This window comes from Prionailurus viverrinus, chromosome E3 (genome assembly GCF_022837055.1).
Source record: "Prionailurus viverrinus isolate Anna chromosome E3, UM_Priviv_1.0, whole genome shotgun sequence".
In the NCBI taxonomy this organism is placed as follows: Eukaryota; Metazoa; Chordata; class Mammalia; order Carnivora; family Felidae; genus Prionailurus; species Prionailurus viverrinus.
In genome coordinates this window covers 33,694,694-33,707,280 of record NC_062576.1, presented here as the reverse complement: position 1 = coordinate 33,707,280, position 12,587 = coordinate 33,694,694, and the positions used below count along the sequence as shown (strand labels likewise).

The following is a 12,587-nucleotide window of genomic DNA, read 5'->3' as shown; positions in this document are numbered from 1 at the left end:
GAATCACAGACTAGCAGATTTTTTTACATGACTTCTCTAGAATGTCTGTCCAATAATGTTGAAGGCATACAGAACGACAGAGACCTATGTTGTCCACAGACCTACTTGTTTGGACCCAGGTGGAAAGATCCCTGGAGGTGAGGTACCAAAACTTCCTGTTACCACTCATTCTGTTATCTACCACTCTTAAGGCTCATCAAGTTCTTATTTGGGTGATGATTATGAATGATGATGATTATGATAAAATAGTAAAATACAAGATGCATAAAGAGGCCATTGATGTAATACAAGTAAGTAGCCCAGGAGGGGATGAAAATAAACTGGGCAGGCCTTCTTGATAACACCCAGTTGACCATCTCCAGGTAGGAGGAAGGTTCCTATACAAGATGGCAGCCTTGGAGGCTCCTGAACTTACCTCCTCTCATGCACACCAAATCTAGAATTACACATGCAGCAATTACCTCCGAAAGAAATCCAGAAACTAGATCAGTGACTCCTATATATCAAGTGAACAATACCCACATCAAAGTGGGTAGGAAAGGCCGAGATACTCTTGCCATAAACCCTACCACCTGCATAGCAACATACAGCTGGGACTCCCGACTCCCAGCTTCCTCCTGAGGAGTGAAGGGTTTGGACCCAACACCTAGAGCTCCAACCTTTAAAACTTCCAGATAGGCATGTGGAATTACCGTCATCAGTGTTTCATATTTTTTAAGATTTGCTGAAAATATAATTTTTTGTGACACCTTTCAATTTTTAAATGTTGGGATTTATTCAAGTTTTGAAAACAATAAAAACATTCTGAGTCAAAAAAAAAAAAAAGGAAAATACAACTTCAGGTCAATTTGCAACCTCAGAAAGTAGTGTAACAGGGTTTCGACCCAAACAAAGCTTGATTGGAATTCTAGCTTCATTTTATGTTAGCTGTGTGCCTTGTGTCCAGTTATATAATTTCTCTGGTCCTCAGTTTCACCAACTAAAATATGAGTTATTATGATTTATAATTGGCCTGCTGATATTAAGTCTATTCAGCATCCATTGTCTTCTTCCTTGTTCTTAACAGAATTCACATTTGTTAAAACATCATGTTTGCCATAAAGCTTCATGGACCTTGGGGGGAACTTCCCCCATCTCCAATTCTTAGAGTAAGTCTAGATTGGTTTAATGTATTCCTATTTGCCTTTTCAGTGACTGGACTGGGAATCCAGAATTAAGCCGGTGAGTACATGGCATTTTCAAAATGGCTATTATTGGCCCAAATATGGACACATGACCTAATTTGGCCATGAACAAAGAAGTCATCCGAGGTGTGGCTGACAGCAAACTTAAGGTCCCAAAGAAAGAGGTTTGATAACAAAGACTACAATTACCAAAGAGCAGAGTCAAGAGATCATAGGGAAAAGAACAAGAGCCTTGATCATACTGCTTCTGAAGTCCACCCTACCTATGAAATTCCAATCAAATAATTCACTCACATACTGAATTTAGTTGACAGTTGCAGCAAAAATATCCTAGATGCACATCTAAGGATTATAGATAATTTATTTAAAGTGACTAGCACAGAAAAGACACTTAATACATGGCAGGGCACTTTAAAATTTCCATTACATCACATTTTAAAATATATATGTTTCTATAAGGTAACTTATGAAACTTGAAGTTACACACACACACACACACACACACACACACACACACACACACACAGATGTATTAATTAACTTGCTAAAACTTCCTTTTACTAATAGTGATGGAAATATAAAGGAAATGAGTCCACATCTCAGGAGAGCTGTTCTTCCTCACACAGGAAACTGAGTAGTGTGTGTATTTATTCCTTGTGTTTGGACAGGACTTAACCAAACGAAGCAAATCTCTGGAACTGGTGGTGGGGATTTGGACAAGAGTACACCAGACATGAGCAGATCAGCCAGTTCAGTCCCCAAACTGTGAAGCCTGGATAAAAACATGGCTGGCCTCCCCCCATGCCCATGCCAAACCTAGCTGGCAAACTAGCCTAACAGGGGCTCCTCTAGCCCTGGGATCCATGACAGGCGGCCAGGCACCAGGAGGCTGCATGGGGGCTCAGTCACACTGCAGGCAGGCAGCATCTATGTGGGGTCAAGAGAAGGGGACCAAGACAGAGAACAGGTGGAAATGCCCACCCATACTGGCTGTCCAGCACGAGGAGGGCTTCTGTCCTATATACAAGGAGGTGCACAGACAGACACTCTTCCGGGAGAGCCAACAAAAGACAGCCGGTAAATAAACTGGCCCTTCACATGTGCCCTTTACACTGTGGCACAGGTGCCCCCCTTGCGGCATAAAGGGTTTTTAACTTATTGTTTTGTATTGCATCAGATGTCTTCCAGATCATGTTAAGAATGAAGCAAAAGCAGGGGTGCCTGGGTGGCTCAGTCAGTTAAGCGTCCGACTTCAGCTCACGTCATGAGCTCACAGTTCGTGGCTTCCAGCCCCGTGTTGGGTTCTGTGCTGACAGCTTGGAGCCTGGAGCCTGCTTCAGATTCTGTGTCTTCCTCTCTCTCTCTCTGTCCCTCCCCTACTCATGTTCTGTCTCTCTCTCTCTCTCAAAAATAAATATTAAAAAAATCTTTTTTAAATGAAGCAAAAGCAGAGGTTTTGCCCCCTTCTTGAAGTATCACTTTCTCATCTCTCCAGATGCAAAGCTTGGCTTGCCATCTGTGTCCTGACTCCAGCCGAGTATGGTATTGGCTTCTTCTGACTCCAAGAATTGGCTGCTCGGATGATTTGCCTGGCACTTCATCGTGTGACTGGTCTTACTTTCTCCATGTATTGATTAAAACTGCTGGTATGATTATCTAACTCTCCTAGGGTGCACTCAACCTGGGCATACTAGCAATGGCCATAGATTATAGAACTCCGCAGGGCCCACAGTGCCTGCCATGATGTCTAGCATACAGCAGACACCATAAAGACACCCACCAGGCTCCATAAGAAGCAGGGCACAGACAGTCTCCATGGGAAAAAGAGGCGGCTGAAGTTCCCAGCCCAACTCTTTCTCCCCAAGATTCTCCTTTCCCTTGGGGCTTATTTGCCAAGGAATGCTGAAGTTCCTCAAGGTTTCAGCCCGGTTCGTCTTCTCATTCTTCCTTACCCACCCCTAGGTGATGTCACCCAATCTTAGGGTTTCAACCGCGACCAATAAGCTTTGAAATGTGTGTTGCATATTTCGGTGTCAACTGAGACCCTCTTCTTCAATTGCCTACGTGAGATTTCCACTCGGGTGTCCAGCGTGTGTTCCATGAACACGCTCAAAATTAGATGCTCTTCCTGACCCCCTCCTCTCTACACCTGCTGCTTCCCCAGTTTTGTGAAAGGCACCACCATCTACTCAGCTGTATAAGTGCCAAATTCTTGATTAATATCTTTTATCACTTTATGTTCATCTGTGAAGCCTTGTTCATTTTACTGCACAACGCACATTAAGCTCACTCACTCCTCTCTGAATACACGGCCATTACTCTCACACAAGTCTCTGCCTGCTCTCCCCTGGACTATGCCACAGTCTCCTAACTGATCCCTGTGCTTACACATTAAGATCCTCTGCCCCCAAAATACTGTTTGTCAGCAGGCACCAGAGTAATGAGGAGGGTGCTTTTTCTTTGCTTTATCTTCTCACAGAAGAGAGTTGCAGCAAATTATCAGTATACGTCACCAAATTAACAAGTTTCAAAATGAAAACTGTCTCAGCGTCCAACCCTGGGGGAAACAGATTGATCCATATTCTTGTTAGGCATGCGGGTCCCCAAATCCAAAGACTCGCATCGGGCAAATCTGAACAATATTTGTGCTGCATGTATGACCCCGAAACCACCTTTCCCTCAAGGTAAAGGCATGGCCAATTTCTGGTCCTTTCAAGTTGCCAGCATCCAGTTCCCACCATTTGTCAAGCTATTCATTGGATGCCAGTTGGAAATGATTGACTTGCATTGCAGGGTTGGCATACGGTACTTTTGACTTCCAGCCAAAAAAGACACGGCTGTGTTCCAGGAGAGATGCCACAAGCAGAGATGATGCTGAAGAGAGGCTGTTGACTTAGCTGTCAGGCTGAACACCCAGGGGGTAGAGACCACCTCTCATGGGTCTGTCAGGACACAGGCGGGGTCAGCTCAAGCTGTGCACCCGGTCCTGGGAAGGAGGACAATTAACAGATCAGGTGCCAACTATAGCCTAGATGCTTGGCTGAGTGTATTACACGCATGTAAGTGTCACCACAGTCCCCTAGGGCTGGAATGATCTCTGTTTGCAGTCAAGAAGTGGAGGCTCAAAGAAATCAAGTAACTTGCCCAAGATAACCATGGCACTTTCCGAACTCACGTTCCACAAAGTCACAAAGCCTGGTGGAATGCACTTTGCATTCTCAATCTGGCACTTGCACCTGGATTCTCTCGAATCTCATTTCTACATATCTCTTGCTGATTTGCTTTGAGGCTCAGCCTTTCTTCCTCATCACGGAGTCCAGAGCCCCAATCAGATTTGCAGCACAAGCCCACAGGACGGCCGGGTCTCGTGGGTGCCTGGTGCCATTGCCAGAAATGTTTGTCGAGCATACAGTAATCCCACAGATAAATATTTGCAAAGAGTTATCACATTCACCCAGGGAAGTTTTAACTCCGGTCAAGCTCAGAGACTTAACAGAGTAGGCTCTTTTATTGGCAATAAAAAAAGAAACCAACAGTGTTAATTCTGACTTCTTAAAAACAAACTAACAAACAAAAAAAACAAAAAGGCAGCCCAGCTTAGTGCAGTCTGTTAATGGGTCATTAAGCCAGGAACTTTTCCTGTGGTTATTTTAGAAATGAAGACTGAAAAAGTATCAAGGAGGGGGGGCTGGGTGGCTCAGTCGGTTAAGTGTCCAACTTCGGCTCAGGTCATGATCTTGCAGTTTGTACATTCGAGCCCCGCGTTGGGCTCTGTGCTGACAGCTCAGAGCATGGAGCCTGCTTCAGATTCTGTGTCTCCTTCTCTCTCTCTCCCTCTTTCAAAAATAATTAAACATTTAAAAATTTTTAAAAAGATAAAAGTACCAAAGTAACTTGGAAATGAATTAAGCTCACACATATAGGTCTTCCTTCCATTTCGTTTTCTGTCAGGGTCATAATTTACAACATTATTGCTTCTTTTCATTTAAATTTTTTGTTTGCTTGTTTGTTTATTTTGACAAAGAGAGAGAGCACAAGCTGGGAAGGGGCTGAGCGAAGCAGAGAAAACCGGGCTCCATACCATCTGTACAGAGCCTCGTGTGGGGCTCAAACTCACGAACCATGAGACCATGACCTGAGCCAAGATCAAGAGTCCGATGCTTAACTGACTGAGCCACTGAGACGCCCCAATGTCGTTGCTTCTTAAAGCAGAAGCCTGATAAATCACGAAGTTAATTTAAAACACGTAAGTGCTCAAGCCAGATATCGTCAATTAAAGTCAAATAACTTCTCTTCAATAGGAATCCATTAACTCTCCTGGGAGAAGATGTTCTTTCCCCACTCATCTGGGCTAAAGATCTACTTGAACACTTCTGACCTCCACGACACTTGTCCACATCCTGCTTCCTTAACTAAAATGGAAGCCACGGGATGTACAGTCATAATTCAGTCATTAAAAAGCAAGGTAGAAATCTATTTCTCACTTCCCTGCCTGTAAATAGCTTGCAGTCTAATAAGTATAATTATAGAAACAATAATGACAATCATCACCACAATAATAATAACAACAGTAATTTTTGAAATGCCTCCTACCAGCCAGGCTTGTGTTTCAACATATATGCTTTCACTTAATTTTGGTACAATAAGATGACTACCCCCCTACACACACACACACACACACACACACACACGTGTGTGTGTGTGTGTGTGTGCATTTTAGAAAAAATTATGGGTTTAGCATGGTTAGTAACTTAAACTTGGTAAGCAGTACGTGGCTAATTCCAAACCTGGCCATATGGACTTTTCTCTGTACCGAACTGCCTTCTTCCCACTGGCCATGCTCCTCCCAGGGTAAGCCTTTAGCAAGAGAGTTTAGGTCTAAAAAGAATCCACTTTTTGGGGTGCCTGGGTGGCTCAGTCAGTTAAGCGTCCGACTTTGGCTCAGGTCATGATCTCACGGTTCCTGAGTTCAAGCCCTGCATTGGGCTCTGTTGTAACAGTTCAGAGCCTGGAGCCTGCTTTGGATTCTGTGTTCCCCTCTCTCACTCTGCCCCTTCCCCCCACCAAAAATAAAATAAACATTAAAAAAATTAAAAAAAAAAGCTACCAGAAAGATGTTTGGGAAATGTCAGCAAACATTGAGCCATCTCAACCCCAATCTACTTCTCCTTAGGTGTTATGATTCCCCAGAAGGACATCCCTTTCCTCCTGTACCTCCAACCTAGTGAGACGAGCCTCCGCTATGAGATATTGCACTGCCCCTTAGGCCTCAAAGACAAGTCACAAATGGCAACACTGAACACTGCCTGACCCAATATTTATATGGGGGCTTTCTCTGTCTCGCCATCCAGGGATAATTGGTGTCTAGCATACAGAGGGACTAAATGCCCCGTGGGGAATGAATCAGTGGCAATCCTGTGGACTGTGGCATACAGACCCATCTGTTCCACTACCTGTTCTGTATCTACAAGTTATATTATAATAGTAATGACGTATAGATTGCAGTCCATATGTCAGGCTCTGGGCTAAGAGGCAAATACTTCTCTTGTCCCCATGTTATGTCTCAGGAGGCAGCCTTGGAGGAATTAAGGGACTTGTCCAAAGCCTTCGATCTAGAAGAGTTAATCTGGGATTCAAACCCAGGCTTTGGTGCCAGACTTTTCACCCTGAGGCCACACTGCCTCCCAGAGGGCCCTATCCACCAGAGGCCTGGACGGACTCTTGGGACAGGACTGGACAGAACAGCCTCGGTTCCACACCAGCAGAACAGGTAATGTTCTACCTTCACAGCTCCAGGAATTACCAGTGACGTGCTCTGTGCTTGGTGAAGGGACAGATGTTTAATAACTTTGCAGTAGCAAGGAGGAGGTTACATAACATGGCTGAGCTATTTTTGAACTTTATAAAATGCTGACTGCTCTTTTCAAAGTGCCTTCTGTAAAACCAGGAATATTAAACATAAAGAACATTTCCCCCTTTCCCCCACCTTTTTTCCCCCTGAAATCCCAGGGACAGAAACAGGTCCACGGCAAGATCATTAACACGTCATCCTGAGCAAGCAGTCTTTTCTACCAGGTCCCAAGTAATAAGAAGTCATGGTTACAGTGTCCTAATAACGCAAGCTCTGGGTAGGAGATTACAAGTCACATCCCTGAAGACCACACAGGGACATGTGTAACTGGTTCCAAGATGGCACACTCAACCAAAGAGGGACCCCAGATCCCCACATCAATGTAGCACGACAGCCATCCATGTGAGTTTATCCGAACTTCTTCCAAGTTATTGCATCCTCCTGACTATGTGGTGGGAATAATGACACCTACTTGGTGACTGGATGCTTTGCGGAACCCTGAACTGGAGAGTCCTGGGATTCCAACTCGACTACAGACACTGAGGTTCCCTTACGTTACCAACCTAAATGTCCATCCGAGGGGGATGGTTAAACAATGCAATAGTTACATGCACAACAGAACGCAAGACAGCACCTAAGATGAATATGCTAGAAGGACACAGGTCCTCAGAGATGCATCTTGAACCACAAGGTTGACGTAAGGGAAACTGGAACATATCAAACACCACTCATGTGCATTAGAAAGAACTGTGCCTTGGGTCTGAGGTTGCAGAGACGTCTGTACTAAAAGTAAAAACATGCACACAGATCTGGATTCCCACCAAGTTCATGGCAGTGTTTTTCCCTCCCAGGGAGAGAAAAGGAAGAAAGTGGGACTCGGGAGAGGTATATCAGGACTGCTACGTGGTCGGTAATGTGTATTTCTTTTAAAAATTTGAAACCAATGTGACATATTGGGGTGGGTGTTTCATCAGACTCTGTACTAGCTTTTTGTTCTTCCCTCATATTTTTAAAAAAGCCCTTGTTACCTGAGTCTGTCGCAATGCAAACCTCCTTCTTCAGCACACTGTACGTTCTTTGAGGACGGAAGTTATGTCTTCATTCCTGTGTGTATTTTGGGGGCTAGCATGGGTTCCATTGGAAGGAAGGAATGACTGATAGAGGAGAAGAGAATGGTGTCCTTAATGCGTTTCTGAAAAACTGCCATTTGGGGGCTTTCTCCAGCTCCCAGCCCTTCCGTTGCCTGGCAAACTGCTCCTCTGGCCTGGATGAGTTTAAGAAACACCGTGACAGTGGACAAGTATAGTAAGAAGCCACTGCTTGCACCGCATTCCAGCCTCACACACAGGGCGAGCATCGCCAGCGGTCCACGGAAGGAGAGAGGTTTCATTAAACACCAGGCAGTGGATGACGGCTTACCACACTTGATCCATGACTACTCTGGGGCTGAAGCACCATCTACAAAAATTGCTGCATTCAAAACATAACTCCTAGAAACAGCATGACAGCATTTCACAGCAGTGGTTTTTTTTTTTTTTTTTTTAGGAACAGAATTCAGGATGGTCACTCGAAGGAGCTCTGTATGTCTTGACAATTATCCTTCTCCAATTCCTTTTCCTGTATACATTATATTTCAATTGCCCTAAAATTGAGTTATGTTTTCATCAAAATTATACACTGCTGAATATTCCAGCTGCAGGGCATTTTTGATGGGAAGTGAGTACTCATTAGCCCAGCCCTCGTGTTTGCGCTGGCAGAAATCCTGCCTCTGTAAGAGGCTTCCAGGCCTCATACTCATTTCCCGGAGTTCCCTCCTGATCTTTAGGCAATTCTTCCAAACGCTCAAAGCGGTAATGGAGAAACAGGATGGCTAAAGAGAGAATCAGAGGGGAAGGGGAAATTCTGAAGGACCACAATTTCTTAATTCAAGAGTTTATTTTCCATGTGTATACCAATTTTATTTTTTTTTTAATTTTTTTAATGTTTTTATTTTTTTGAGACAGAGAGAGACAGAGCATGAGCAGGGGAGGGACAGAGAGAGAGAGGGAGACACAGAGTCTGAAGCAGGCTCCAGGCTCTGAGCTGTCAGCACAGAGCCCAACACGGGGCTCGAACTCACAGACTGTGAGATCATGCCCTGAACCGAAGTCGGATGCTTAACCGACTGAGCCACCCAGGCGCCCCTGTGTATACCAATTTTAAAGATGTATAATCTTTCCACACGTGCACACCTCTGGACTCAGAGATAATCCCTGCACTGTAGCAGATTCAAGGTCCTAAAATCTCCCAGAGTCACTTTGGAGTGACATGTTACTCTGCTGGTAATAAACCTACCTGGTCTGCCTACTGTCATTTCTAATGACCAAAAACAACGTCACTGGTCATTCTGACAGGTAGTCAGTAATCACTGGGGGCCAGGCACGGTGCTAAGCAGTACTTTTCACGCATCGCCTCATTTCATACTCAGGACAATCCATGGAACATTGGTTCTCAGTGCATGGTCCCCAGACCAGCACTATCAGCAGCACCGAGGAACCTGCTACAATTGCAAATTCTGTCCCCCCACCTCCCGTGGCCCCTGGAGCTACTGAATTACAGACTGAGTGTGGAGCCCAGAAATCTGTGGTTTAACAAGCCCTCCTGGTGATTCGGATGCACGCTCAAATTTGACGAGCACCCCCTAGGAAGCAATGCTACCATCACCACTTGGCAATGAACAACTGAGGCGCGGAAAGGTAAAATGGTTATCTGAGGCAAACAAAGTGGGCCAGACAAGATTTGAACCCTGATAAATCGAGGCCTGGAGTCCAGGCCCTTAACCACAGAACTACACCACGCATTACGTACAGAAGGAGAGTGGATTAAATCACCAGACGTCAGGCAAAAGCATGCAATATGGGTGCAGGGGTGATCATTCTAAATGTCAACAGCCAAGCCATAATGATGGGTCACAAGGAACAATGACACTCCTGAGAAACACCGAACTTAAACGTCCACCAAGATGCGAGTGGTTGAATACATTAGGATACATCCATGTGATGGAATACAATGAGGCTTCGAAAGCAGTATCTGCCAAGATTTCCAATGACCTACAAAAATAGGACACAAGAAGGGAAGAAATTCAGACACAGACTCAAACAGAGGATGGAACACCCAGCGTGGGCAGTTTTCCCAAACTGTGACATGTTGGTGGGGATGTGGGAAGCCTGGTGACTTCACAAACTGCTTGCGTGGATATAAATTGGTAGAGTTACTTTGTGGGACAAACTGGCAACAGACACTTCAATTTTTAAATGTGTGTGCTCTGTGACCCCAGAGTTCTACTCCTGAGAATCCGCCCTGGAGAAACCCTGACACATGTGCACAGAGACATGTGGGAGGGCGATCCCTGTGGTTTAGTTTGTGATGGAAAAAGAAAAATCAGAAACAACCTGAATTTCTATCATTATGGAGACTGTATAAACAAACCATGGTGTATCTCTATTGAGAGAGGTAATGTGCACAGGTTTGAAAGAATACACACACACACCCATATGTATGTATATCGACACCCACATATGTATCTGCATATATTCATACATACGTATGTGTGTATATATATACATCTTTGTACATATATTCATATATGTGTATATATCTATATATAAAAATACATGCATATGTACACACACATGCACGCTGGAGATACAGTTATAGATAGAAAATGGATAGATCGAGAGATACGTAGATAGATATGGAGACAGGTCTCGTATGTAGGTTTCCAAGGTGTATCATTGAGTAAAAACAGAAGGTTGCAGAGAACGCATCATGATGGAACTTAAAAACAAAAGATGAGCCGGGGGGTGAGGGGAGGAGAGACTAAGATCATGGAACAAAGCAAGTCCCGTAAGCGCACGCACAACACTCCCTACCGTCAGCGCACATTTCCAGCAGTAAGTACGTATGTGTTGCTCTGAGTATTTCAACAACCAAAGAAGCAAACAAACAACAAAACACTGGTCCCATTCTGGGACACAAGCAAAGACGGCCCTCTTACTGGTGCAGGGTGTGTGGTGGGGCCTCCGGCTTCTCCGTCTGCCCGTAGCAGCTGGCCTTGGCCTCAGGGATGTAGGAGAACTTCTCCAACATGGAATACGCGGCAGTGGTTAGGATGCCCAGGCCGTCCCTCACTCGCGCCTCCAGGCTGTAGTCCCAGTCGTCGTAGGAGACTGAAATGAGTCCTGATGGAAACTCTTTGGGGATGAGCTCCGTGTTCCCAGAAACCAAGCTGGGGACAATCCAGAAGAAATCATATCCAGTGAGGCCCAGGGAGCGGGCCTCACTCAGGATGAGAACGGCCTCATCTTTGGAACAGTAGAGCAGGATGACGGAAGAGTGGATCTTCTTCAACTGGACTTGCGTCTTTGCATCCTCGAAGGAAGTGTCCAGGGTGATCACGTTCTGCATGTCCCAGCCCACAAAGCTGTTGTCCACTGTGGTCTTGATGAAGCTGATAAAGTCCCTGTAGCCAGGGAAGATGGTGGTCACCAAGGAGAAGACATGCCAGTCGTAATCCTGCATGATCTTCAGCATGACCGTGGCTTGCTGCTGGATGGACGCTCCAAATTGGAAGAAGGTTGACGTCGGATCCTGCCAACAGGTTAAAAAAAAAAAAAAAGAAAGAAAGAAAGAAAGAAAGAAAGAAAGAAAGAAAAAGAAAAAGCAAAACAGAGGATGAGGCAGAAGGTGGATTATATATAACCATCTGTCTTTATAGGCTTTAAAAATGCCTTCTTAGAAGGGAGGGAAAACATATCACACACGTATTCATCCCCAAACATTCTTGAGCACCTACTATATGCCACACTTGGGAACAGATGCCAGGAATACACAGAGGACAGAGACTCTGAACTGGGGAGCCCACAGTCTGGTGCCTGAAGGACATCTGTTATTTGTTCCAGCTCATTTTCCTCTAGTTCATTCCACAACCTGCCCCCCACCCCCACCTTTGGGCCCATGTGGCTTCAACACAATGAACTCTATCTGGCCCCAGGCTCTGGACTGTAAAATGAATTCAGGGGAGACAACATCAGGACACAGAGACACAGTCCTGATGACATACTTGGAGCACCTGGAGTCTGCTATGCCTAAAGACTTTCACTCTAGACCTGTTGGCTGTGTGAACCAACAAGTTCCCAAGTTCACCTGAGCCACTTTGAGTAGGATTTCTGTCATGTGGACTCTAGACTCCTATGTAATATAAAGTATAATAAATGCTAGGTGGACATCTATCTGGATGTCTATGTGAATCAGCAAGTATCTGCTGAACACTTACCTAACTATGCAGCAACACCATTTTAGAACTTGGGGAAACAATGATATATAAGACAGACAAAGACAGGGTCTCTGCCTTTGTACATGTGGCGGGAATTTGAGGAAGAACAATTTCTAGGGACTAGAGGCTGAGAGAGGCACAAGGAGATGCCGAAGGAGTATCGGGGTGAAGAAGAGGGGAAATGAGTGGGCATTAGAGTCAGCGGAGACCTGCAGATACACCTTGGCTATTCTAAGAG

The 12,587-nt window shown here is 45.0% G+C and overlaps 1 protein-coding gene across 1 annotated transcript in view; it reads right to left on the bottom strand.

Annotated features, from left to right (window-relative positions):
- The window catches only part of GRIN2A (glutamate ionotropic receptor NMDA type subunit 2A), a 520,136-nt gene that overhangs the window by 137,777 nt on the left and 369,772 nt on the right, over positions 1-12,587 (bottom strand). Inside the window, exon 3 of the mRNA XM_047839263.1 lies at positions 11,072-11,664. Within this exon, the coding sequence (XP_047695219.1) occupies positions 11,072-11,664 (593 nt within the window). The remainder of the gene's footprint in view (positions 1-11,071; positions 11,665-12,587) is intronic.